This window comes from Anas acuta, chromosome 16 (assembly GCF_963932015.1).
Source record: "Anas acuta chromosome 16, bAnaAcu1.1, whole genome shotgun sequence".
Lineage (NCBI taxonomy): Eukaryota > Metazoa > Chordata > Aves > Anseriformes > Anatidae > Anas > Anas acuta.
The window spans coordinates 15,141,565-15,167,987 of record NC_088994.1 but is presented as its reverse complement, the minus strand read 5'-3'; the positions used below and the strand labels follow the sequence as shown (position 1 = coordinate 15,167,987).

Genomic DNA, 26,423 nt, shown 5'->3' with positions numbered 1-26,423 from the left:
GCCCTGAAATGGCGGCGGGGGAGACACCGCGAGGCTCCCTCCCCCATGGGGCCTTCCTCAGCCCGCGGAAGCGGGGAGGACTACAACTCCCAGCATGCCCCCTCCCAAAGCAGGGAGGTGGGCGCGGGGTGTGCTGGGAGTTGTAGTCCCCACGCACACAGCCGCAAGCGGGGGAAGAGGCGGGGCGGCAGCCGCGGGGACTACAAATCCCGGCGTGCCCCGCGCGCCGCCCGCCCTCTCCACACTGCGGTACCGGGGCTGAGGTGGGCAGCGGGGCTCCGCCGCCGCCTCCAGCCTCCCCCCACCTCATCCCCGGTCCCTGTCCCCCCCCCTCCTCCCTCCCGGTCCCGGCCGCTGTGGAGCGATGGGAGGGGAGGAGGAGATCGTGAAGATCGCCCGGCGGCTGGACAAGATGGTGGCCAAGAAGAGCGCGGTGAGTGGCGGCGGCTGGCCCCGAGCCTCGCCTCAGCCCCTTCCCTTCCCTCCCCCCCTCGGGGCCTGTGCGGGTTTTGGGGCGGGGGGCGGCTGTCCTGAGGGGCCGGGAGCCGTCCCCGTCCCCGTTGTCTGCCTCAGGGCAGCCCCCAGCCCCAACAGCCACGCCCCCGCTGGGTTTTGGGGGCCCTCCCTGGCGTGATGGTGGGGGGGGCACAGACACCCCTCCCCCCCATTATCCCATTACTGTGGGGACACAGACCCCCCCCATTACTGTTGGGGTGCAGACCCCCCCCGTTACCCCTTTACCCTGGGGACACAGACCCCCCCACTGTGTTACCTCATTACTGAGGGAGCACAGGACCCCCCTGTTACCCCATTACCCTGGGGGCACAGACCCCCCCCCGATTACCCCAGGGGTGCAGACCCCCCCCCCCCCCAATTACCCCATTACTCTAGGACACAGACCCCCTACCAGTACCCTGGGGGTGCAGGACCCCCCCCATTACCCATTACCATAGGGATGCAGACCCCCCCCCCTTGCTACCCCATTACCATAGGGATGCAGACCCCCCCTGTTACCCCATTACCGTGGGGCTGCAGGAGACCCCCTTTATCCCATTACCATAGGGGTGGAGGCCCCCCTGTTACCCCAATACCGTAGGGGCACAGACCCCCCCCCCTCGTTACCCCATAACCATGGGGTTCCCCCTCCCCAAATTGGCTGCAGGGGGTGCCCCCCTCACCCCCATCTCTGCCACCGTGCTGTTTGCTGCCTCCTGCTGAGGGGGGCTCCCTGCTCCCCCACAGGGGGCTGTGGGATCCCCCCTGCCCCACATTGCACCACCAGGTCTCACCCACCCCCACCTCATCACCCTGGGGAGCATCCCCAGCCCTCCCTCCCCATCACCTCGAGTGGGGGGGACCCTTGTGCATCCCCCCTGGCGGCTCTCGAGTTGTTCCCTGCAGGAAATCCCGAGGTTTGGGTTTAGGGAACGTGGTGTTTGGGTTACAGGACATTCAGGTGAGTTTCTGGCTGCTGGGCTGCAGAGCAGGGGAGCACGGGCACCGTTATAAGGTCCCAGGGACACACACAGGGGTTCAGGAGCAGCCTGTGCTGTCTGCTTCTGTCCATGGCAGGTTTTAGGTGCTGTCACTGGAATAGGAAAGGATGGCTGCCTGGAGAACCCGCTTGTTGCTCTAGTTTTTGTGCGGACCCCCCGTTTGCTGCTGTTGGTCTCTGAGTACCGATTTTAGGGACCCACACGTTGCCCAGTTGGATACGTTCTGCATCTGGGTTCCTGGAGGCAGAGCTGCTGCGAGGCTTCCTCGTGTGGGGAGTTTAGAGTGAGCGGCTCCTCAGCTTTGCTGCTCGAGGGCTTTGCTCCCGTTATCACCCCTAGTGCTGAGGGGACGGCTCCGATTCAGGGCGTATTTTTCAGCTGTTAAAGAAAACAAACTTGTCACATAGAGGTAATGGCCTGATGCTCAGTAGTCTTGAAGATATTTTAAGGAAGGTTTGTTGGTTTTGCTTCAATTTCACCTTTCTGAAATTATTCCCATCGTGTTAAATTTCTTAATGAAAGGCTGAGGCACTCACTCCTGGTATCTCTTTTCCTTTCCAGGATGGTGCAATGGATTTACTGAAAGAGCTGAAAGGCATGCCCATGACTTTGGACTTGCTGCAGGTGAGTTGCACGGTTAGGGTATGAAGCTGAAGTCTGGACGAGCACAGCATGCTGTTTATGTGGGCTTAATAGATGTCTCCTGACTCTTTGCATCTCTCAAAGCATCAAAATAAGCATTACATCTAGAAATAGTACTGAACCTGCGCTTTGGGCTGGCAGTTAAATAGCTTCGGGCCACAACGTGCTGCCTGAATTTGATTGCAGTTGATCAGATTTGTGGATATCTGTTCAAATCCTTCCAGGGATCTCCAGAAGGGAAGACCAGATTAAAGTAGCAAACACAAAGGGCAGTCGGGGGAAGTTCTTGAAGTCTTTGTGATGGTGATGTGATATCCAGGATGCTGGGGAGGCGTGAGGAGAATAACAATTCGGAGATTAAGATAGGAATCTGGGATTTTTTCACTCTAAACTAGAGTGTTACTTCCAGGTGTGTGGAGGAGGTGTCTGTGGGTGATGGCATGCCTCGCTTGGCATCAGTTTTAGCAAGCCAGAGTCAGTCATCTCCTTCCAGAGCTGGAAGGATCTAATCACTCTGGAAAATGCTCGGATGCTACATATCTCGGTCGTTGCTTTGCCTATGTTGTGGTTATTTCTGATTCCAGTTAGTAACAAGTAACGAATCTGTTCGGGAATGATTCATGTGAGTGTTCACTTGCAGTCCACCCGCATCGGCATGTCAGTAAACGCACTGAGAAAGCAGAGCACAGATGAAGAAGTGATAGCGCTTGCCAAATCGCTCATCAAGTCTTGGAAAAAACTTCTAGGTAAGGAAATCATCGTGTTCCTGTCACATTCAACTTGCAGAGGCGCTGAGTTTCTCAGGAGAACTTAGGGATTGATCTGCATAGAACATTCTAGCAAATCAGCCTGTAAAAGTGCACTGTCTTTTGAGTTTCAGCTACAACCAGGGATTCCTCGAGGTTGAATTCCTGTTGCCAACCCAATGGCTAGCTTTTCCTGGACAGAGCATTGAAAGCTTAGGGCTACTCTCAACATGTACCTGATCATAGAATAATTAGTAGCATTAATTGTAGGAACAATACCCGTACTCTGCACCCTCCACCCCCACTTGTGTGCTACGTGGTATTAACACAGCGTGCACTGTCACCGTGTGCCTCAGCTTAGGAAGAGAGAAGCTGGAATGTGTTTTGGGTGATGAGTTGGAGAAGGGCCTTAGTTTTACAACTTGCAGACACATTCACATTGCCTGTTCTCTGCTGAGGAGGCTTTCGTGGTGATTGACACCAGTAAACAGAAGCTTGTAACTCTCTGAGTAATCTTGTGCTGATACAGCACCAAATGTCAAAATTATCAATAGAGGGCTTACAATTCTTGTCTTTGTGGTTACGTTTGTGATAAAAGAGTGAGGCATTGGCAGTTTGGAAGCACAGCCATACGTGTGTACTGCACACGTATCTTCCAGTCTGTGCCAGTGGAAAGTGCCCCCACATGAAATTCAGATGCTTTTCACGCTGACTGCTTGGGCACCTGCGTGTAACAAAGACCCGGGATGAAATGTTTGAGGCTGAGTGCAACGTATCTGCACCCAGGGCTCCCCATTTCTATTGGCAGCGCTTGAGACATGCAAGAAATTGTATTCCCAGAAGGAGCAGCCCTTACTGGCCCTTCAGATGGTGCTGGCTTGAAGCACTGCGTTTAGTGACGCTTTACAGAACTCGATCCAATTTATGCTCGGCAGCCAGGGGCTCTGAAAGGAACTTTTGTGATGAGGCCTGTCTTGTGAGGAAGCTTATCTCCTAAGGAGGGAAGGTGATTGCTCGCCGCTCTCTGGTTTGATGGAGAAAGCTTTTATTTGATTTAGTTTCTACTTAGGGGCAAGTAAAAGGTCTGTTGGAAAGCATGGGAGGCCCTGAAGGCCTTCTCCTGATTCTTTTTGTAGATTAATAATTTACCTTAGGCCAAATCTGTGGTTTTAAGACACTGTTTAGTGCATGCAGGGTTGTGGGATAAAAAAACAGTTCTCAACTCTTCAGGATCTGAGCTTGCTTTTTCTTTCTTTTCAATGTAGATGCTTCTGAGGAGAAAAGCGAGGAGAAAAAGAAAAACCTGTCCTTGCCAACTTCTTCCTCAAAGGACACTGGTAATTCAAAAGACCAAAGGTAAAGCTTCCTTTTAGCCAAAGATGATACCGTTAGCTAACCTGAATTTTCTGCTGCCATCTTACATTAATTTTTAAAAACTTTTAAGTGTCTGAGCTGGGGGGGTTGTGTACTCAAATTCCTGGTCAGAAGCACCAGGAGTCTAGGCTGCTTCAGGGGTGAGCTGCATGGTGTTCTTAATAAACTGAGCTGTAATGCAGAAATAAACATCAGAAAAGATGGTGGCTTTGGTGATTTTTTTGCTTTTATTCATGACTTTTTGTTTTGTTTTTTCTATTGTTTTGTGTTAATTTTTTTATTAATAAAACATTTTTTTGGTTGCATTTTTATATATTTTTTTTGCCTGTTTCTAACTTTGAGCCCTTTAGAATGAAGATTATTTTTGGCCTTTGCAATGTCGAGTGATGGATGGCATTGACTCATGCACCGCTATTGTCAAACTTCCATTTCTCTGTCCTCTCCTCAGCGAGTCCCAGCAGAAGTCCTCTTTTCACTCTGGACTGGTGTCCACCCCTCTAGCAGGTCTGCTGCATGCTTGTTCCTTGCCATGCCTTGAGTGTTGCATCCTCTTTCCACCGTCCTATACGTGCTAAGGTCTTGAGTGGAGGCAGTGGGATCAAAGGGGAGAGGGCAAAATGCGATTTAAACCTTTCCTCTGCACCTCTTCCAGAGGCAAGAGGCTTCCCTCAGCCTCAGATCCCAGGAGGGTGGGTCCTTAGGAGGTTTGGCACTTAGAGATTTAGCTAGCTTTATGAGTTTGTCAGAAGATTTAGGGTATTAAGGATTTCCTTTCTGGTTTGCAGACTTCCATGTCCGCAGCCTGTCCCCTGCTGGTCGCTTTCTTGCCACTCTGTGCTTCGATTCTCCTTTGCTTTTTCACTCACGTCTCCCAAGGCTTGTTTTGGTGTGAGCCTTCTCACCCTTCACAGCTCTGCACGGGGCAGGTGACGGAGAAAGCTACTGATGCTGAGCTATGAAACTTTAATTTAGGTGCATCTTTGGCCACCTCACCTCTGTAAAATGTGAAAAGGGAATCGTGAGGTGTTGCCACGAGAGATTTAATGAAGGAGACTTCACAGCTGGAAGAATTGAGCCTTGTAATGACACGGTGCAGCATGGGAGCAGGATAGATCTGTGGGATAACGCATCCAGTGGCAGGACTGATGTAAGAGCAGTGGGATGGGATTTCTGAGGTGCTGTTTCCTCTCATCCTGTTGTTTCCTCTCGTCCAGGACTCAAAGCTTGGAGGCCACAAAGCGGCCTGTGATAGCTGAGAAGGGGATGCTTTGTAAGCTAATTAGTCTCAGCTTTGTGATGCAAATACCTTCTCTTTATGATCCTTATATCCCATAAAATTGCAGACTAGTGCTCCCTTCCCCAGGGTGCAGGCAGGAAAGATTCGTTGTGTGACTAAGGAGGGTGAAAACGGAGTCAGATGCTGGGGTGAGAGCCTCCGAGCTTGTCCTTACTGGGAAGGGGAGCAGCTTTCCCTCCAGCCTGAGGCCAGAAGCTGGCGTGGAAGCACTCGTGAGCTGTTCCTGCTGGGGAAAGGAAAGGGCAAGCATTACAAATCTGGCTGATAGTGCTGGAGCCAGAAAGCTGCGCTGCACTTCAAAGGGAAAGGGAAGCTCCTGATTTAACCTCTGCAGGACTGACCCTGGGGAGCGCGGAGCCGGGAGGGAAGGAAGCGTGGTGCATCCCCTGGGTGCAGTGGCAGCAGCCACATCACGAGCAAAACGAGAGGGGTCTGCGAGGAGACGTGAAGTAATTTTCCTCAACGGGGCCCTGGCTGTAGGCAGAGAGGCAAAAAACCCACTCTTTTCTTAGGCAGACAGCATGGGGGCTGTAGGGTGGAAGCAACGAGCTTCCTGGCTTGTGCTACCATTCCGCTGTGCCTCGAGGGTGTGCTGCAGTTTTTCCCTTGATGCTTTCCACATATTCATCCCTCCAGCATCTTCTGAGTTTGAGAGCATCCCCCTGGTCGTGAAGGATAAACAGCAGCCAAGGGGGTGACTTAGGACGGATCCAGCAGAAGGGGCTCGTTCTGCTGCTAGGCTGAGCCAGGCTCTCCTCGCAGCCCGAAGCGGTTATCCTCCAGCGCTGCAGAACAAGCTGCTAATCTGCCCTGAAAAAAAAATAAATATATTAGCAGCAAAGCTTTTTGGCTTTGCTCTGTGATGGGGGGGCTCTGAGTTAGACCATTAGTGCAGCCCGTTTTAATGGGCCGTGTCTGATGTCTCTGTGCCTGACAGCAGGAAATTTCCCTTTTCCAATGTTCTCTGAAGATTTTATTAGGCGGTTTTGGATCCGTGGCCTGAATTCGGCTCTTCAGTGAGATTTTCTTCCAGCGCAGCCCTGAGTTCTGTTTGTAGCCTGTGGCTCTCACTCTGCCACCATTTTGTTCCAGCATTTTTATTTTTATTTTATTTTTTTTTTGGTGTGTGTGTGATCTTTTGTTGTCTGGATAGATTTACAAGCTCCTTCTCTTGTCGAACAGGAACAGTGTGAACCACAAGGATTTCCTGAAATAAGTCTTCTTAGGTGCGTTTGAGGTCTATTTCCCAACGATGCTAATAATAAACCAACTTCTGAAACTTAATAAATAACTTTCAGTACAGCTGTTGGAATGTCTCAGGAGTCTTTCATCTAATTCACGAGTGATCAGTTGTCATCTCGGGGCACGTAGGGGCATGGAGGCAAATTCCTTTACTCATCAGCTAACAGAAGTGGAATAACCACGCAACTGCTCTAGTTTTTTTTTTTTTTTCCTCCCCCAGGGAATGACCATTTAATATTTAAATCAATATGGGATTGATTTAAGTCAATTTTAAGGGATATCAATTTTAGGGATGTTTAAGTCAACAGCAGTTGCAGATGGAACCTTCCTGAAAGTCAGGTGTGGAAACAGTGGTTTAAAAACCTGACTTTAAGCGTTGAAAGTTAGTGTCCTGGCTTTATTTTCCTGCATGTCAGAGCGCTGGCTGGTTGGTGCTGCTTTTTTTAAACATTCATTGACCTTCACCCCATATTACCTCTGACACTTCCAAGAGTTGACACCAGTATTTTACTCTGGGAAACCTTCGTGGCTCTGCCTGGAGAATGGGACAAACGTAAAGCTGGAAGAGCTCTCAGGAAAGTTTCCTCACCCCTTCCTAGGACAACATGCTCTCTGCCCAAGCTGCTCCCAGCAGGCCTTTTTCTAAGCTGTTTTATTGACAGTCCCAAAAAACCATCAGGGTAAGGTGTTTCCAGAGTTGCCTTTGGCAGTCTCTTCTAATTCATAACTCACCTTTACAGTTTGAAACTTCCTCTTGATCAAAACCTGTCTTGCTGAAGACCTTTGCTTCTTGTAAAATTTTTACGGATGCAGAGGGTTTTCCCTGCACTCCTCCTTTGGAACAAGCCTTCAACAGTTTCAGCACTTGTCTCCTCCAAGTCTTCCCTGCTGTAAACCACTCTAATCCTTTCAGCGCCTCCTTTTGTTGTAGGTGTTTTCTGGGCTTTTTGCCTTTGCCCTCGGGAAGTTTCATTTTTCCCAACTCTTTTGTAGGAGATCAGCCAGCGTTTTCAGATGACTCTTCCTGATTTGGGTGGGATTTGCTGCGTTCACCCCGTGTGCACCACCACCAGCCCTGAGCTGTGCATAGTTCCCTAGGCACAAACATCCCTGGCAGCAATTTGTCTGATCCAGACGAGATCAGCATCTAATTGATTACTTGCAGGCTAAGTTTACTTTCTTGTAATGCGCGTGATGTAAATCCTATTGAATGTTTTTAGCTGTTTGGACACCTGAGTAAATCTGTGTAACAGCCTCATGCAGGGCTGACCAGTAAAATTGGATGGCAACAAGTCTTCAGGTGCTGGGGTTACCCTCCCTTGGAGCCTTTCTATTTCATCTGAGCAAGAAATTAATCCTCTAGCTGTGGTCTGACCCGAGCAATTTGCTGAAGGTGCTCTGCTGAATGCTTCTGCAAAGAGCCCGACGAGGTTTGGAGCTGTGAAAATCCAGCAGTGCTAACGATGATCTGAGGGCTTTGAGGCATCCCGAGCCAGCCTGGATTTGAGCTTGGCAGCAGCAGGGGCTCCGGGGCTGTCCCTGAGGTTGTCTGGCTCACTTTGTCCACCTGCACGTTCAGAAGGCTTCCAGCTTAGCACTGCTGTGCTGCGGGCTAGCTAATCCCTTCTGGGACTTCCCCACTGGAAGTCCCTGCTCACAAGAGATTTATTTTTGATGGCAAAGAGCTGGAGGCAGTGCCCCAGCTTCACAGCAGCTGTAACCCACTTGTGTCTCAAGGAGATGTTGCCCCTATGGCATGGGTGAGAGAAATATCAGGGCTTCTTTCTTCTTCCCCCTGTTTGTCTCCTGCTGCGCTGATGTTACCCAGACATTGGCAATAAATAACCTGCATTTTATGGCCCAAACACCAAAGTCAGAGCAATCTCAGCTGAAAAATTGGCTGTTCTACTGCCTAGATTTAGGGCTGGGGGGGAAGGAAAGCTCTATAAAATCATCTGGGAATCATAACAGCCCAGATTTTTTTTATCTGCAGCAGTTGCAGGGCTGACTAACCCGACGTGCAGATGTTAGGCTTTTACGGGCAGGATGTTTCAGCATCGTGGGTATTCACCAGGCTGAGCTGCGGGGTGAAATTACCCCTCTGGCATCCCGAGCTGGGCCCTTGCTGCATCAACCTGCTGCATCAGGCGGTGGCTCTGTGCCCTCTGTCTCTCCTGGCAGGTGACCCGAGCGATGTGGGCACAGCAGGCGATGTTTGCGTTCCCCTGCCTGTGCCTACGAGTGCTTGCAGGCAGAAAATGAAGCTCTTTTTTTGCAAGGATAAAGCCATTAGCTTTGTTTCCCTTTGCACAGAAGCCCCTTGTGCTGGGGAGGCTTCTCTGATTTCTGCACGCTGCCCTTCTCGGTGGTTAGAGAGCACCAAGGGGGTTTGTTCTCCTCTTCCTGCTGCTGACATCAACAGCGAAGGGTGTGAGACGAGGAACCAATTCTGGCACCTGCTGAGATGAGCCTTAGGGTGGCTTCTGCTTGCTTTCTGCTGGAAGCATTTAAGGACAGGGTCCTGCAAAGTAAGAGAGGAATCCAGCACCGTGAGCTGGGTGCTGCAGTCCGACAGAGGGTGTGCCGATGCTCTCAGGAGTCCTGAGCACGTTTGATTGATTTCCTGATGGTGTCCGATGGCTTCTTAACATTTTCCCTTGATGCCCAGTGCTCTGGCAGATGTGCTCGCTGTTCAGTAACAGGAATTGGTTCGCAGGCCTGCTTCGTGGATTAAAGCTCCGGTTACAGCCAGCAGATTCCACGGGAGAGCTGGAATCTGCTTCGATGGCACCGCCTTGTTGGTTTGGGGCACGCACCTGCACTGTTTTCCTCTGGTTTTGGGTTGTAATTAACAGGATGCTTGGCCGTGTGCCCACTGATCCCTCCTCTGCCCTCGGCGACCCGAGCTGAGGCATTCTGACCGCTGAAGTTTCTCTTTTAGCTCCAACAAAAGGCAGGAGCCTCCGAAGACCCCGACCACTCCCAAAATCACCACCTTCCCTCCGGCGCCCGTCACTTGCGATGCTGTCCGCAACAAATGCAGGGAGATGCTGACAACGGCTCTACAGGCTGACGGTGAGTGCTGGGGGAAACCCCGCGTTGCCTAAAACATTCAAAATATTTAAAATATTTAAAATATTTCACAGCTCCTGGTGCGTTCTGCCAGAATCCTCCGCACTTAGGGTCAGTGCCAAGTTCGGCACCTCTTAGCTAGGCTCTTCTGGAGCTGCCTTGTGGAAGGATTATTGCTATCAGCTCGGTTTAGCCCCCCTCATCACCCTTTTGTCAGGCTGGCTGGCACTGCAGCACCTATAGATACACGGATACAGACCTGGTAACTAATTAGCATGGTAATTAAGAACACGGGGTCACGTTTGGGCTTCTGTTCCGCAGCCTGTAGTGGGCGGGTCTGGCCAGCAGTTTGATCTCCAGGTGTGCAGGTATTTGCTTCCCTTTCCAGGTCTCAGTCTTGCCTGGTTGCTGTAGAGCGAAGCTGGCATCTCTGCTCACCCCTGGGGCACAGAGCGAAGCCGTAACTCGCTGTGTGGGATTTGTCGGTAACGGTGCTGGTGCCAGTCCCCTCCTGCACTCAGATTCCCCCTGCCCACGCAGGCTGGAGCTGCTTAAACACCGGGGTCCTCTGCGGATCTGGGTTCTGCTTGCACTCGTGCTGTGCCACCTAAAACAGAGGCAGCTGCAGGTGCTCAGCGTCTCCGATTTTGAGCGCCTTGAGCCGGACACGTGCTTGAGTCCAAGTTGCAGGTCCTCTTGGAAAAGGGGGATCTGCCCAAGAACTGCAGAGTTTGATTAATTTGAAGCCAAGGAATGGAGGCAGCAGATGGAGAAGGTCACAGAGTCATTCTTTCTATCCTTGCTCTGTCTGTGTGTGTGTGCTGCATTAAGTGCTCTGTGCAACTCCTAGAAAAACCCTTTCTGTAGGAAGCCTGGGAATTAGTCCCCTAAAATCTGCTGCTAAGCTCAGCCTGGTTTTATGCTGCTTTCCTCTGCTTTGTGGTGGTGGTTGCCATACCCAGTGTCCCAGCTCAGAACAGGTTTTTGCACTCTGCTGCTGTTTAATTGGCGAGAAGCAGCACGGGAAAGAAAAGGGCAGGTGGAACCCTGAGCTGAGAGCAAAAAACGAAGGCTTGATTTCGATGCTGCCTGTCCTCAGGCTCTGTCAGATCTGGTCTGAGCGGAGCCACTTCTGGTTGACACCAATATCTGGTGAGAATCAATTCCTTCCTGGTTGATTGCAACTGTGGCAAAAACACATTGGATATGGGAAAAAACACGTGGGATATGGGGAAAAAAACACATTGGATATGGGAAAACTCCTTCTGCAGGGCAGGTTCTCGTTAGCTTTGTGGAGTCCTGGTGGAGAGGCGGAGGGCACAAACTGGCTGGATTTGCGTGTTCTCATCCCTGCTCTTTTCAAAAGGGTCAGAGGGGTGCCTAGAGCAAAGGCCGCGATGCCTTTTGGTGGAAAGAGCACGTAAATCAGAACAGCAAGCTCTCTGGCTTTGTATCTCCCAAATACCGAGCCCAGGGACCCGGTGCCTGGTTGGAAAGCGCTGACCTTCTGTTTTCTTGCCTTACAGATGACTACGTTGCCATCGGTGCTGACTGCGAGCACATAGCAGCCCAGATTGAAGAATATATCCTTGCTGTGCTGGGCTTCCTCCAGGGCCTGCGTGTCTCCAGGCCGTGAATTTAATGAGCTGAGAGGAGAAACGGGGCGCTCTGGCTTTGTGGAAAGGTTCTGATGCAGCTCTGCTTGTCGGGGCTGTGCTCGGCTGTGTCCTGGGGCACGCAGGAGCCACCAGCGGTGCTGGGAGCTCAGGGCAGAGCCCTTGCTGGTGTGATTGGCACAGAGATTTCCTTCCTGTTCACACCATCATGGGCTTGTATGGCCCAAGTTCTCCTTCCTGTCAAAACGCTATTTCCTGCTCCCAGCTCTGCTTCCAAAGGCTTAGCATCTGTCCTGCGCCTCGCTCTTGAGAGCAGTGTGCTCACAGGGGGTAAAATAAGCGGGGAAGACGGAGCAGCAAGTGTAGAGTTGGGTGTCGATGGGGATAATTTTGGAGCTTGCCTTGGCGTGGTGGCTGTGGGGTGCAGCTGGGCTCTCTCTGGAGCATTTTGTGCCTGCCTCGCTGCGGGGGAGAGCAGGTTGAAGAACCAGAGCGTGACTAAAAATACAGATTATTTCTAGTACAGTGCCAAAGCTCCTGGTCTCCGGGATCACCTAAGCCTGTTCTCAAACACAGTGTGAATTTCCCAGAGCGGAGCCTGTCTTTTGGTTCCAGCACCGTGGTCTGTGTCCTGGCAGCAGTAACGCTCCCTGTAGGTGTAGGATGTGCTTGGAGGCTTCGGGGTTGGCTGGAAAGTCCTTGACTGCCACGTACGCATATACCAGGACATCAAGAACACTGACATGAAGTACAAAAACCGCGTGAGGAGCCGCATCTCCAATCTGAAGGACTCCAAAAATCCTGAGCTGAAAAAGAACGTGCTGTGCGGGGCCATCACCCCCGAGCAGATCGCAGTGATGACCTCGGAGGTGAGGAATCCCAAGTGGGGTTGGTTTCGGACAGGGAACTGCCAGGACTGCAGATTTCTCAGCAGCTGCTGCCCCAGTGCATGGGGAGGAAGCTAGCCGTGGGGATTGCAGTGTGGAGAGTCTGTTGGGATGTCAGCTCATCACAGGGGTCTACACACGGGCCAGTAACCAAAAACCAAAAGGCTTTCTGGCTTAACAGCCATCTGTAAGCCCCTTCTGTCCCCTTGGTTCCTTCCCCTGCGGCGGGTGTGGTGGCAAAACTGGGCAGATGTGATTTTATTGCTTTATTTTATTTTATTTTTTTGAAAGGAAATGGCCAGTAATGAGCTGAAAGAGATCAGGAAAGCCATGACGAAAGAAGCGATCCGGGAGCATCAGATGGCCAAGACAGGAGGGACGCAGACCGACCTCTTCACCTGTGGGAAGTGCAAGAAGAAGAACTGCACCTACACCCAGGTTAGTCCTCCTGCTCCTCCAGCCTCCCCAGCACTGCCCAGCACACGATCTGTCACGGTCCTGAGCTCTTACAGCTCCTGGACAGGCCCCGCAGCGTGACAGAAATTTTGCTGCTGGTGGAGAGAAGCTTTTTGCATGCTTGGGGCCCTCTAAAATGCAGTGCTGATGCTTCTGCATACACCTTTCGTTGGAGCTTGTGTGAGTTTCTTGGTTCGTTTGTGCAAATGCTGTTTTGCATCTGGAAGAGCAGCACTAAGGAAGATTTCAAGAGCAGCCTGGGAGAGCTGAAAGCAGGTGCTGGGGGTGTGACAGTTCAGAGGAGGAAGGAGTGGGTAGTGTAGAGGAGTAGAAACTGAGGCAGGCACGGTGATGGTATTAAAAGCGCAAATTAGGAACGTAGATAAGCTGCAGCTGGACAGATCCCAACGCCTTTAAACTAAAACACGAAGCAGGTGAAATATCAATAAGGAATAAATGAAGTGGTGCGAGCAGGCAGCGGCAGTTCCTTCCCTTCGATGGACGGCTGCTGGAAGCCTCGTACGTTGCCGGCGCGTTTTAGTTCCCGTGTTGGTGCCAGGCATCTGGAGATAGATGTGCCTCTGCTGTGAGTCAGTGCTGCAGAATGTGCAGATACCCAAAAATGCACCAGCAACCACGCGATTGCTACTGCCTTTGCCGAGTGGGCGCGCCCGAAACGCTCGTGCAAGCCCCTTGACGTGCTTGGATGCGATGTGCAAACACAGAGGAGAGCCAGGGTGTGCCCCGGGCTCAGCAGCGGTCCTGCAGCCTACAGCGTGCCCCAGGAATTCCCTGCCTGAGCTCTGCTGCTCCCCTCAGCAGCACGTGGGCCCCGAGCTCTGCTTGTCGTGGGCTGCAGTCCGACTGCTCAGAGCTAGGGCAGGTCACGGCAGCATCTCAGCAGAAATATCAGAAGAAAAAAACAAAAAGCTTTTTTTTTTAATTATTTTTTCCAGAGAAGAAACAATCGCTGGTACTGACATGTTCTACATTTCAAGTAGGTGAACTGGCATTTGTGAAAGCAGCCAGAGCCAGGCAGTAACATCGGGTGGGAATTACAGAGTTTAGCCATCCAGCGTGCTTGCAAAACATGTTTAGTTTGCATCATGCAAATGCTATGGCTCTTGCACGCTGGGTAATTACACATGTAGATCACCATAATTACCCTCGGCATAGCTCTGCTGTCTGATTCGCGCAGGGAGTGCCAGGATTTTGAGCGCAGACCTGGTGTCTTGTGGTACTCAAATGCCATGAAAATCGGATTTTTAGCAAACCATGTGTTTCTGGCGCGAGCCAGCCAGAGGCAGCCGTCACATCTGGGTTAAATATCAGAGTTCCTTAATGGCTCAAACACAAACCAGACGAGAAATGTGCAGAACCTGGTAACCCGGAGTCTGTTTCTGGGAGGCCAGGACCTGGGACTGGGTTTGTAAACGGGAGGAATGGCTTTGAGTGCTTTTTTATGTGTTCCCGTGGAGCGAGTGCTTGATGGGCCGAGGGCTTTGCAGCCTCCCAGCCAGCTGCATCCATCCCTGCGTGGGGCTGTGGGTACTGCCAGAGCCACCCACAAAAAATGGGCAGCACAGGGCTGAGCAGGGAAGTTGCTGCCCCAAAACGAGTCACTCAGATAGCGAGGGGTCTTTAGGCAAGAATCTCCTCAAGCAGCTGCTGCTGAACGCCGGTGGGATCATTTTATTGCTGCTGTCTCAGTCACAAGCACAAAGAAAAGGTGGCTGTAAAGGGAGATCAGAGCCCGAGCTGCTCCGTTGTGTGATTCTTGGAGGAGATGCAGGGCTCCGGCAGCAGTGCAAATCCTTGAGGATGCTCCAAGCCAGGGGAGCAGGTTGTGTGCTGTAGGTGTGTGTCCTGGTGCCCTTCGTGGGTGTGTTTTGTGCCTGGTGGGGTAGCTCTCTGCTTCCTACCCGTGGCCTTTCAGCAGCAGACGTTTAAACTGCTCTGCTCTGTGCCCGCTGTACCCTGGGCACGCTGGCAGGCGGCTGTTGCTGACACTGGCTTAATAGGTCATGATTTATCCGGGCGTTTCCACTAGAAGGGGGAGCTCGGCTTAGCTGCAGGATTGGGAATCCTCCGAGGGGTCGGAGAGCGTGTGTGTGCATGTGGAAACTCGTGTGTAAAACAATAACCAGATCCGTTTCGCAGGGAGGCTCCCTGTGCTCTCCCAGGCCTCGGAGTCTCGATGATTTCTGCCGGTGTGACCAGATGGCCAGCAGAAACCCTCGGTGGCCATCGAGGAGCTGCTCTGTGAGCCCTGCGCCAAGGCCACCGGCGGTGCTCAGCTCTCCTTTCCCTCTTGTTCCCCCCCAGGTGCAGACCCGCAGCTCCGACGAGCCCATGACCACCTTCGTCGTGTGCAACGAGTGTGGGAATCGCTGGAAGGTAGCACACCAAGGATATTACTGGCACTGAGGGGTGTGATAGGGTAGCCGTACCCGCGATGCTGCAGATGCTTAGCTGCTGTCCTCAGAGGTGCTTGCCAAACGCTGCCTGGCTCTAGCGAGTGATCTTTCCTCCCAGCACAGAGGCAAGAACTCCTGGGTTCATCCCATCTCTGCCGACCAGCTGGGGCCATGTCTCACTTCCACCTTCCCCATCTCCTTCCTCACATCCCTGCTGCTGCCACGACCAACTCCACAGCGCTTTTCTCGCTCCCTCCGCCACCCAAGAGATGGCGGTGATGACATCGTGTAGGATTTTAAAAAAAAAAAAGCTCTTTTATACTGTGTGCAGAGCTTGGATGTGAGCAGAAATCTCCCCGTTGATGGTGAGCAGAATTGGCACGGCTACAAAGTGCCAGAGCCACAGCTGAGAGATTCCAAGGGGAGCTCTGTTTACCCCCTGCTGCAGGGGGCTGAGCGCTGCCTCCGTGCAGCCCCCGAGCCCTTGCCAGCTTCCGAAACAAGAACCATCATCCGGATCCCCATCTTCTAGGCAGCGAGCGCATGACCTGCACCTCCCCTTGGTAGTGAGGCTTTCTAATCAGGGTTTAAACTCCCTTCTCTTGCAGTTCTGCTGATATGTGCCATGGCCCGCGAGCGGCAGCCAAACGAGAGCGCAACCTCCATCCGCCAGCTCCCACGGCAATTGTGTTTTGTGTCCCGAGTGAGTTTGCATTGTCACGCGCTGCGAGCAGCCGCGGGGAGGCCTGCCTGCCTCTCTGCTCGGGCCGTGCTGGAAAAAAGCCGCTCTTGTGGGCTGACGGCGTGGCAGGAGAAGCTCACTAAACACACTTAGCTGTTATTTTCTCATCTTTAAGCGAGTCCGGTCACGTTTTCTTCAAAAACTAATATTAAACATTTGTCAGTTTCTGACTTTTTTTATTTCAACCCTGTGGGTGCAGCGCTTTGCCTTCGCGCCGCGGAGCCCCCTGGAAGCGTGGTGGGGAGGCGGTGGCCGGAGGGCCGGGAGCTGCTCTCGTTGCTTGGAGCACCAGAAAGGAAGAAGCTGCTCGTGGCTGCGCCCTCGGTGCTTCCAGTCAGCCCATAAAACCATCGGGCCCGCTCCTGGGGCACTGGGGGGCAGCGCTGGCCTTCCTCACCCGGCTGAGGTGATGGAACAGAGCTTTTGGGGCAGCGAGGAGCTCTGCTGGGTACCCGTGGCATTCAGGTGCTGCAGACCTTGTGATCCTCACGCCTTTCGATGCCCACGGCATGGGATTGCTGCACAAAGGTCGAGAACATCGCTCTCCACATCGCAGCAGCCTGAAAACACGGACACCAGTCACCAAAAACAAAACATTGGAAGTTTAGAGGAGCAGGGAAGGGAGGAAGGTGCGCTCAGCCCACCAAAATTTTGCGTTTCCTAGAGCTCCATCCCTCTGTGGAAGGGAGATCTCACAGCCAAGAGCTCTGTGGTGACCTTGCGGGGACCTGCGGGATCGGGCTGGTGGTGGGGGGTAACCACAACCTGCTGGGGAAACTCTTCCCTCACGATAGCTTTTGGTCTGAGGTTTAATTCCTCTTCCCTTCTCTTCTTTCCTTGCCTCTGGCCGGGGTGGTGCAGCACTCAGGGGACCCCCATGAGCTCTCTGAGCGCTGTGCAGCTCTCCCCTGCGCTTCAGCAGCACAGGAGCGTTTGCAGCAACATCTCACAGCCTCGCTGCCCCGTTCCGGAGTGAAAAACAAGAATTTCCACGGGCTTTTCAGCATGCCAGACAGCAGACATTCACCAGAGACCTTGGAGATGCTTCGAGGGGAGTAAGCAGCCACATGAAAGCCACGGAAAACGTGCTCGCAGGCCCTTTGAGGGCTGTGTTCCTCTCGAGGCAGCGATCCCAACAGGATCCTTTGCTCAGGGCTTTCACTTCGCGGGGTGCAGCCAAGTCTCCCAAGAAGGAAAAAGATTCAAAGATGCTGACAACTCGTTAAGCCTCACGAGTCTTGCGGCGGATGGGATTATTCGAGCCAGGCTTGTGAGGGAACAGTGTCCTCACAGTAATGCTTTAAAAAAAAAAAAAGAAAAAAGCTTCAGGATCTAAACCCGAAGCTGGCCAAGGCGCTCTGGCTCGTGCGCTGTGAACGGGAGCCAGCTCGTTACCAGTTGCTGTTGCTTTTTCTTCTCGTCTCGCTGTACGGGGGGGAGTTGAGCTCGGGTGCAGTTTGCTGACAGCCCCCAGTTGCAAAAGGAGCTGCAGAAACAGGAGGAGATCCTCAAAAGCTGGGGGGCTGCTCCCCCATGGCGGTCCGGGAGGGGGAAGCTGTTGGGTAGAGGTGTCTCAGCGGGAGAGGTTCCCCTAAAAGAAGCTTAAAAGCAGCAGGAGTGGGAGCTGGGGAGGAATTGGGGTTTGTTGGGGTAAGTGGAGAGGGTCTGACCCCCTGCCATGCCTTTAAAACAGCTTTAGGGCTGCTCAGCATCCAAACCCTGCACCAAACAGATTTTGGGAAGCAAGGCAAGGAGGCAAACCCAGACTCAGAGGTAAAATCTCTCCAGTTTGGGGTCCGAGCTCTGCCCTGCTGCGCTCCCTTGGCCCAAGCCCTCATCGCTCAGGAGCACGAGCAGGGAAAGCGCCCTGGGCAGCGAGGCTGCTGCTTTGCTGCTCGTACCCACCACGAACCTTACCTTGGGTTTTATACGGCTGCTGGGAGCAGGAGGGGAGCTGCCTGCCACCGAACCGAGCACCAAAAACCCCGACATTCCTGAGCAAACAGCCCAACTCTGGGCTCTCTCAAAAAAATCCCTTTGCTCCAGCTCTGTTTCCAGCTTGGCAAACAGCACCGCGTTCACGGAGCTGAATTTCCACCCAGTCACACCACTGGGAAGGAAGGAAACAGAACCAAAAAAAAATAATAATAATAATAAAAAAAAAGCTGGGAATTTTTTTTGTTTGCTTAAAAAATACCTTCAGTAAAAAGAACCAGGGCTTTTTTTTTTTTTTCTCTTCTTTTTTTCTTTTTTTTTTTGAAAAGGGAGGGGATGAACATAGAGCCCTGGGGTGTCGGATGGGGCTGGCAGAGGGGGCAGCTCCAGGACACCCCCTCCCCGCTCTCCGAGTGCATCCTTGGGGCCAAATCCCTACTGCTGGGGTCCTTCTGGAGGCTGAGCCCCTCGGGCTGCCTCCCTCTGCCCCCCCCCGGAGCAGCTCTCCCCCAGCAGGACGTGGGATTTTGTCCTCTCCTGTCCCCTTTTCCAGCCCCGTGATGTCCCCCGGACCTTTTTGGGAACCCAAAGGGGCTGCAGGACTGCTCCACCCCCCCGTCGGCCACTTCAAACAGACGGAGCGAGGTAAACCTGACAAGTTTTTATATGTACACAGACGTCTGTCAAACCCCCCTCCCGCCCCTCCAGACGAAACCCCCCGCCCTCCTCGTAAAAGCCAACGAAAAAAAAAAAGCATTTAAAATAAAAAGATTAAAAAAAAAACAAAAACAAAAAACAACCGACAATTGACCTTCCCTTCCCGACACCTCCCCCCCCCATAAAGAAAAACCCCAAAAAACAGTCCCCAAACGGGTCTCAGGTGGGAAACGGGGATGTGCTGTGTCCCCAGGGGTGGCGGAGAGGGGATAAAGTGACCTCTTCAAAACGGGGGGCGAGGAGGGGCGCGGGGGGGAGCCCCGGGTGCTTCCCCAGCTCGACGGGGCCGGGGCAGGGTTCAGTAGTACGGAGCCACCCCGGGGGGGGCTGCGGTGCCACGACCCCCCCCCAGCAGGATAATCCTGGAGGGTGGCCCTGGGGGGGACCCAGAAACCGGCCTGAGGGTTCGTAGGTAAAAAGCTAAAAACTCAGGGGGAAGGGAGGATTCGGGAGGCTGGCGGGTCCCCAAACCCTCCCGGGGGTGCCGCATTCCCCGCAGGTGTGTCCCCCCTCCCTTTTAGGACTCGGAGGAGGAGCGGGAGACGCTCTGGAGCAGCGATTTGTATATGGCAGAGTTCAGGAAGCGAGGGTAGGAGTCTCTGTGCATCAGGGTGTAAATCTGCAGCTGCGCGTCGTCGAAGGTGTGCGAGGACGGCTCCTGCATCTTGCGGTTGATCACCTCCCGCACCCGCGAGTCCAGGCTCACCTGGGCATCACAGAGAGAAATTAGGGTTATCATTGGGAAAGCCCGGCACCAAAACCCCAACCCCGAGACCAAACCCTGGGTGAAAACCTTGTGGGGCAGCGCCAAACGGTGGCTCCGTGGCGAGAATTTGGGGACCACCCTGGTGCCGTGCCAGCAGAACGGCTCCATCCCTGGTAAATTCCTGGGGACAGGGTGTAAAATGGGCTCACACGGGGATGTTTTTGGGGTGGTGCTGTCCCCTTCTGTCCCCTCGCTGGGTGCTGGGATGAGGCTCAGGGTGTCCCCACCCGGGGCTGCTGCAGCATCTCCTCGGCGCGCTGGTGCCCTCGTGAGGCTCCGGCCCCGCAGCACAGCCCGGCTGAGCCATGGGCCAGCGCTGTGAGAAATTTTGGGATTGGGATTGGGATGGGGACACTGCTGTGCACCAGCAGGGGGCAAAACCTTCACCCTGTGCTCTCCCAGGGGTTTGGCACGATCCCTTCACACCCCTGCTCTCCTCCTGCTGAACCAGGGTCCCCAGCGCATCCCCGACACCCCAAACAGCCCCGTGGGTGCTTTTTCCCTAAGAAAACCGCCCCAAAAACCTCACTTTTTTACCCCGCATGACCCCTTCCCATGCTCTGGAGGGGCCCTGCCCCGTACCTCCTTGGGCGAGAGGATGGAGATGTAGTCCTCGTAGATCATCCTGGCCTTCTCGTCGATGGTGTGTTTGTTGCACTCGGTTTTGAGCTCCTCGCACGCCAGCCAGAAGAGCATGTTCTCCTCGCTGTACTCAGTCCGCAAGAACTCCCGGAAGACGTTGCGGCCCGCCGGGCTCTTCATCAGCTTGTCGAAGGACTGTGCCCAGCCCCGCACCTCCTCGGGCGTGGGTTTGGCGCTGCGGGGTCGCCGGGATGGGGGGAAGGCAAGGGGAAAAGCATTACCGCTGGAGCAGGACGTGGGATGGGGCTGGAGGGCTGGGGATTCCCCACCCGTGGCTCCGTGCGCATCCCCTACAACAGGGATGGTCCCAGGGGACCCCTAAACCACCCCAAATGCACCCCCTGTGCGCCTGCTGCTCAGGCTCCGCTCATTGCGGGGCTCCCGGAGCTCCCCAGAAGCGCTCATGGGGTTTGTCCGGGCTCTGTTCGGCCAGGCTGGACCCTGGGCTCGGTTTAAGCTCAATTTCCCCAAATTAGACCCATTTTGCTGCCGGTTTTGCACTAAGACAGGAGGGAGCACAGTGCCGAGCTGCACTGCAGGCAGGTCCAAGCCACTTGGGGAGAAACCAGGCTCAGGGCACAGCTGCTCCCCACAAACCCTCCTCGCTACAGCAAGGCAGGGGCAGTAATTACTGCTGGCTAATTAACACACCTGACCCCTGGGTGCTGCACCAGGTGCTGCACAGAGCACCCACGGGTGGGCTGTGTGTGTGGGGGTCCATCCCATGCCCGAGGGAGCAGGGGCTTGGTGCTGGCACCCCCGTCCTGACCCCCGTGGGTGCCACAGGAGGCTTGGCGCACGGCTCCCCGTGCCGTGCTGTGCCAAACTGTGCCGTGTCCCCGGTGCTGCCCCTGCACTCACCACGCTTCACAGTTTGGGATGGTCTCCAGTTTGGTCTCCCGAGACGCCCTCCATGCTCGCTCCCGGTCCTCGTTCCTAACGGGGAGACGGAAAGGTAGAAACGGGCGGCAGGGGCCGGGGCTGCTGCCCCCACCCCGTCCCCGATAACTCCTGGATGAGAAATTTCCTCCGTGGGCACCCACACCCCGCACCCCTGGCTCTTTCATGGGTGCAGCAGCGCCCTGCCCACCCCCAGCACCCCGGCTCCCTTCTTGTGCAATTCCACCCCGCTCGTGCAATGATTTCCTGCGCTCGGAGCACCGCTGAACCGGGGCTGAACCGGGGCCGGGCAGCAGCACCCGCAGAGATCAGCAGCCAGGTGCAGCCGGCGTGCACCACGCCACCAAAAAGTGGCTGCAGGACGCTGCGGGCAGGGTGCTGGGCTGGGTTATCGCCCTCTCCAGCTGCCAGCGGGTCCCGGTTTGTGCAGGAAGCACGCAGCAGGGATAAATTTGGGAAGGGGACGGGCTGAACCCTGCGCTCTTGCTGCGCCGGGGATGCCCCAACCCGGAGCCGGAGCGCACGCACGACGGAGACACCGGGGCACCGGCGTCCTCCCTGCGCTCTCCGCTCCTCGCCCCCACGGTGCGAGAGGAAAGCGGCCTCCAGCCAACTTCCCCCCGCGAATTTCGGAGCCCGGCGCCAACCACAGAGCTTCCTGCTTGCGACACTGCCCCTCGGCGCTCGCACAACGTCGGCCCTGCAAACTTCTCCCCCCCCCTCGGCAGCGGGAGGGTGGGCGAAGCCGTGGCGCGGTGGCTGCGGCTGCGGGCACGTCCCTGCCCACGCTGTCCCCAAAGGGTTTGTCACCCGGCCCTGCCGAGCCCGGGGATGGCTCATCCCGGTCCTTTCTTGCTTTCTGTGGGGTTTTTCTGTCCCGTCTCTGCTCGTGAGCTCTCGCGGACACCGAGGAGGGAGGCAGGGAGGTGGCACGCTGCCCGTGCCCGAGTGTCACCGAGCCTGGGGCTGGCAGCGAGGGGAGCTGGGAGCTGCTCCGGGGCCTCGCCGCGTTGGGAGGTGGAGGAAACGGAGCTGGTGAGGAGCTGGGGCCCCAAGGACACAGCAGAGGCTTGCGGGGCCGCGGTGTGGCAGTGCTGTGGAGTGACAGAGTGCTGCCGTGCCAGCGCTGGGGTGTGCCGTGGGGGTGCACAGGGCTCAGCTCCAGGTCTGGATGCTCCTCCGGGCTTGATGCTGTCGGTGGCCACATCAGGGATCTCAGAGGGCTGACACAGAGGATGGAGAAGAGCAGGCGGGCTCCCCAAAATCCGGTCATCCAGCGAGAAAAGGGAGCTGGGAATCCTCGGAGAGGAGGGGAGGCGCAGCCGACGGTGAGCAGCTGGTGGTGGCCTGGCTTTGGGCAGCACCGGGGCCCAGATCCGCACAGCACCACGCACAGAGCTCCTGCTCCTGGCCGTGAGACCTGCCCGGAGCAGCCGGGTCCCCCAGGAGGGGGGGGCCAAGATTTGGGATGAAGCAGGAGGGCAGCGGAGCTCCCCAGGCTCTGCGCAGATGCCAGAGTGTGCAGATGCAACGTGTGTACCCCTCCCCACAACAGCCCGGCTGATTTCCCGGTCCCCTCCAGGTCCAAACACCCCCCTACAAACCCCACGAGCACAGAAACATCCCAGAGGTGAGAGGGGGGGGGCCACACACGTACCACGAGCAACTGCAGCAGCAGCACCAGCAGAAGCAGCAGGCGTTGGGGCGGTGGTTGCTGGCGGGTTGCACCGTTGTCGGAGAAGTCTCATGCCGGGACATCGGAAGGGGTGTCTCTGCGGACGCGGGTCCTGCGTACTGGGGGGCACATGGAGAGGGGGGTGAGCGAGCTGCGGGCAGGACACCGGCACCAGTTTCCTCCCCCCCCCAAAAAAAAAAAAGCAGTTTTTGGGGCCGTGCTGTGGGTGCCACCACCGGTATGAGCACGGAGCTGAACGCAGGACCCCAGCACCGTGACTTATTTTGGGCTCCCGCTCACCATCAGCCACCCCCCGGCCCCGGTCTCTGTCTCACCTGCGTCCCAGCCTCATACACGGTGGACGTGGGGGGGTCGTGCTGCGGGGGCCCTTCTGCTGCTCGCCGCTCCTCCCAGGCTGCGGGTTGTGACCCGTGGCGCCGGCACAGCCCCGCTAGCGTCCCTGCAGCCTCCTGGATGGAGCCTGTGGGAAGCCAGAGGGGGGGCACCGCGTTACCCCCGCGGCCAGCACCCATCCCCGAGGGGAGCAGCTCGGGCAGGGCTGCTCCATGCTGGGAAGGGCCCTTGGCACGCTGCGGGTTGGGGCACGGCGGGCAGAAACGGGGCAAGAAAAGGAAGTGAAAAGGAAAGGAGGAGGGGAAAGCGAGGCAGAGGGTGCGCTCCACGCCACTCTGGGACCCCTCTGGTGCTTTGCTGGCAGGGTGATGGCTGCGCCCTGCTGGGCACCCATGGGTGCAGGGCTCCTGGGGGCTGCTCTGGGCTGGCCCCGGGCTCGATGCCCCCAAATTTTGGCTCTGCAATTCTGTGTTTGGCTTACAGCAAGGGGATTGGGGGTGCCGAGCCTTGCACGCAGCAGTGGGACCAGGTGGGGAGCGGGGCTGAGCCTCGCCCGCCCCCAGCCGTGCCCCGTGCCATGGCTGGGCCCCAGGGAGCCACATTTTGGGGATGGGGAAGTCAGAGCTGCTCCGCGGCATCATGTGAGTGGAAGGAAACAGGGGGGGAAGTTCTCCGAGCTCCCGGCACCAAACCAGACCTGAGGGGTGCCAAACGCTGACTGAGCCCGGAGCTCTCCGTCACGGCTCACCCCGCTCGCCCACCCCACAGCCCCCAGCAGCCCTGTCCTGAAGCAGCCCCGACCCCATTACCCCTCATCTCATCCCTCTGCTTCAACATCCTGCCACGGGTTCGGGGTTTTGGGGACAGGCTGAGCAGGGGGATGCTGGTGGCAGGCGCTCAAAGCCGTGCACCAAGGCTACAAGGACCGGGGGCTGCGCTCGTCCCCTCCCCGGGCATGGCCACCCCATGGCAGAGCCTTCAGCGAGCTCCTGGCCCCGGCCCTTGGAACCCTCCCGCTGGCTCCCCTCGCTCCCACAGGAACTAAAAAGGAGCGAGGCTGTGTTTCTCTCCCAATTGTCCCTATTTATAGACCCGAGTGCTGGCAGGACGGCTGTGACCTTGTCACCCGGCTCGGCAGCGGGCTCTGCGCCCTCAGACAGCGCTGCTGTCAGGTGCATTTCAAAATCCTCCTTTTTTTTTTTGGTGTTTTTTCTTTTTTTTCCTTTTTTTTTTTTATTTCCCCCTTGGCTTTGCTTCTCCCAGACCCACCCCCTTCACTCCCCCCAGCCGCTCTCCCCCCTGCCTGCAGGCAGCAAGATCCCACAGCAAACCGGCAGCGACCGGGGCGCGAATTACAGCAAGGGGGCTGCGGGGACGGGGCAAACACGGGGGAAAACCGGGTGCTGGGAACACCCTGATCCAGGCGGCCCCGGGGCAAAGAGCAGGAGGCCGTGGGGTTGCCGAGGGTTGGGGACAGGGGGACGGGGCCGCAGGGATGGGGCCACCGGGGCCGGCGGATCAGGAAGCGGGGCCGCGCGGTGCCGGAGGGGAGGCGCGGGTGCGCACGAGGCTGCGAAAAGAGGAAGGCGGCCGAAAAGGGGACGTTTCCCAAGCAGAGGCAAGAGACGCCCCGACAGCCACCCTCGTCCCCACCCAGGCAGCTCCCCGAGCTCCCCGGGGGCTTCGCCCGGTGCCGCCCCGCAGCTCTCCCCATCCCAATGCAGAGCGCGCCGGCAGTGGGGTCGTGGCCGTGCCACCCCAGTGCCTTTCACAGCTCCAAGCCCCCTTTTTGGCTGCGCACGACGGAAGCTGCCCCAAAATCGCTTTGGAAGGGAAATGTCCCCCTCCCCAGGCTGGCTGCCTCTTTATTGGGGCCGCCATGGTGTCGGCTTGGCCCCCAGGCACCATGTGGCACTGCTGGCCCTGGCCAAAGGCACCAAAACCGCCCCACAGCGGCTGCAAGAGGCCCCACGCACCCCGACACCACGCAGCAAAGCCACGGAGAGCGCTGACCCAAGCGGTGGGGGCGATGCCCCCGCACGCACCCCGTGCTCCCCGAGCTGGGCACGGTGCCTGCAGCCACCGTGGCAGCGCCGGGGCATCCTCCTCATCCTCCTCTTCCTCCTCCTCCGGCCACAAATCGGGGCGCAACCGAGCGCCGCGCCCCGCGCCCGCCCCGGCCCCGCCTCGCCGAGCCCCCCTGCACCCACCCGGCCCCCGCTGGGACGTCCCAGGGGCAACCCCGACGTCCCCAAAGGGCCAGCACCGCAGCGCATCCGTCCCTACCTGCGCTCCGGCCATCGCCACGCCGCCGCCGGCACCCGGCTGGGCTCGGCCCGGCAGCCTCAGCGGCGGGAGCGCGGCATCGCCCGGCTCGGCGGGCAGGGAGACGGGAGAGAAAAGAAGAAAGTAAGAGAAAAGAAAAGAAGCCGAACACATCCTCTCACAGGAAAGGGAGTGGTAAGGGAAGTGGCAAACTCAAACGAAGAGTTCAGACCTTTTTTGGGAAAGCCCCGCCAAGGCCCGGCTGCTCTCCCCGCCGCTGCTCCGTGCCGGCCAAGAGCCGAGGGCGCCCGCTCGGGTGGCACGGGAGGGCAGTGCCACGGGCACCGGGCAGCCCGGGGGTTACGGGGAGCCCGCTGGTGGCGGCGGGGCCGTGCTTTCTTCCTGCTTCCTCCCCTCGGCTGCCTCCTGTCGATGCTGTAAGCGTGAGAGCAGCGTGGGGACGGGGCTGTCCCGGCGGTGCCGGGTGCCCACCGTGGTGCCAGGCGTTTTGGGCACAGGGACAGCACCAGGGTGTGCCGGTCCTGGAGCAGCCCCGCAGCCGAGGAAAGAGCCACCACGAGGATCCGAGTGATCCCAAGTGATGCACGGATGCGTCCCGAGCACTTCGAAGAGCCCGTGGTTTCCGCCACGCCGTGCCCCAGGATTTTTCGGGTCTCCAGAGCCTCCTAGGGCTCTGCCCGCGGAGCGAGGAATTTGGCAGCGGGCGAGCGGGGCCGGTGACTCCGGGCGGGCTGAGTCAGAGCCTCGCACGGTGCCTTCCAGCAGCATCTGTGCGAAACAGGGATGCGCCAGCCTGCTTGACATGCAGAGTGGAGCTGAACTCCCTCGGCCAAGAGTGACTCACAAACAAAGTTGTTTGGCTTTTTTTTTTTGAAGAGAAAAAAAAAAAACAACAACACGAGAGAGAAAAATCAGACGCGCGACCTCAGCTTCCTTGATTGAATTTGCCCTCGGCAGCGCTGTGGGTGGAGGGGGCTCCACCCCCGGCCTCGGGTGCAGACGCCGGGCACGGCCCCGCTCCTGCCACCAGAGCCAAGGGGCCGTGGTGACGGCACCGTGGCCACCCCGGGGCAGCTCCGAGCCCCGGCCGCAGCACGTGCCCGTTATCAGCCCAGCCCAGTGCCCTTTTTGCTACCTCTCCTTCCCCGGAGGATGCTGGCT

General features: G+C 56.4%; 2 protein-coding genes across 4 annotated transcripts; one reads left to right on the top strand and one right to left on the bottom strand.

Moving 5' to 3' along the window:
• Window positions 1-210: 210 nt before the first annotated feature.
• On the top strand, window positions 211-16,172 carry TCEA2 (transcription elongation factor A2). 2 transcript variants are annotated; one of them, XM_068700245.1, is made up of 10 exons: window positions 213-433; window positions 2,058-2,120; window positions 2,779-2,884; window positions 4,150-4,240; window positions 9,739-9,872; window positions 11,396-11,452; window positions 12,200-12,354; window positions 12,664-12,810; window positions 15,154-15,225; window positions 15,854-16,172. In XM_068700245.1, the coding sequence occupies exons 1-10, from the start codon at window positions 365-367 to the stop codon at window positions 15,860-15,862; spliced, it is 903 nt and encodes a 300-aa protein (XP_068556346.1). In that variant the 5' UTR covers window positions 213-364; the 3' UTR covers window positions 15,863-16,172. The 2 variants fall into 2 exon arrangements, with proteins under 2 accessions (XP_068556345.1, XP_068556346.1); XM_068700244.1 differs by lacking the exon at window positions 15,854-16,172 and having other exon boundaries at window positions 211-433; window positions 15,154-15,255.
• RGS19 (regulator of G protein signaling 19) lies at window positions 14,519-25,641 on the bottom strand. Of its 2 annotated transcripts, none has more exons than XM_068700247.1 (6): window positions 25,474-25,641; window positions 22,958-23,103; window positions 22,605-22,741; window positions 20,909-20,983; window positions 19,988-20,222; window positions 14,519-19,345 (listed from the first exon to the last, which is right to left on the bottom strand). In XM_068700247.1, exons 3-6 carry the CDS (start codon window positions 22,703-22,705, stop codon window positions 19,157-19,159), a joined length of 600 nt encoding a protein of 199 aa, XP_068556348.1. In that variant the 5' UTR covers window positions 22,706-22,741; window positions 22,958-23,103; window positions 25,474-25,641; the 3' UTR covers window positions 14,519-19,156. The 2 variants fall into 2 exon arrangements, with proteins under 2 accessions (XP_068556348.1, XP_068556347.1); XM_068700246.1 differs by lacking the exon at window positions 25,474-25,641 and adding an exon at window positions 25,263-25,420.
• Between the last annotated feature and the right edge of the window lie 782 nt (window positions 25,642-26,423).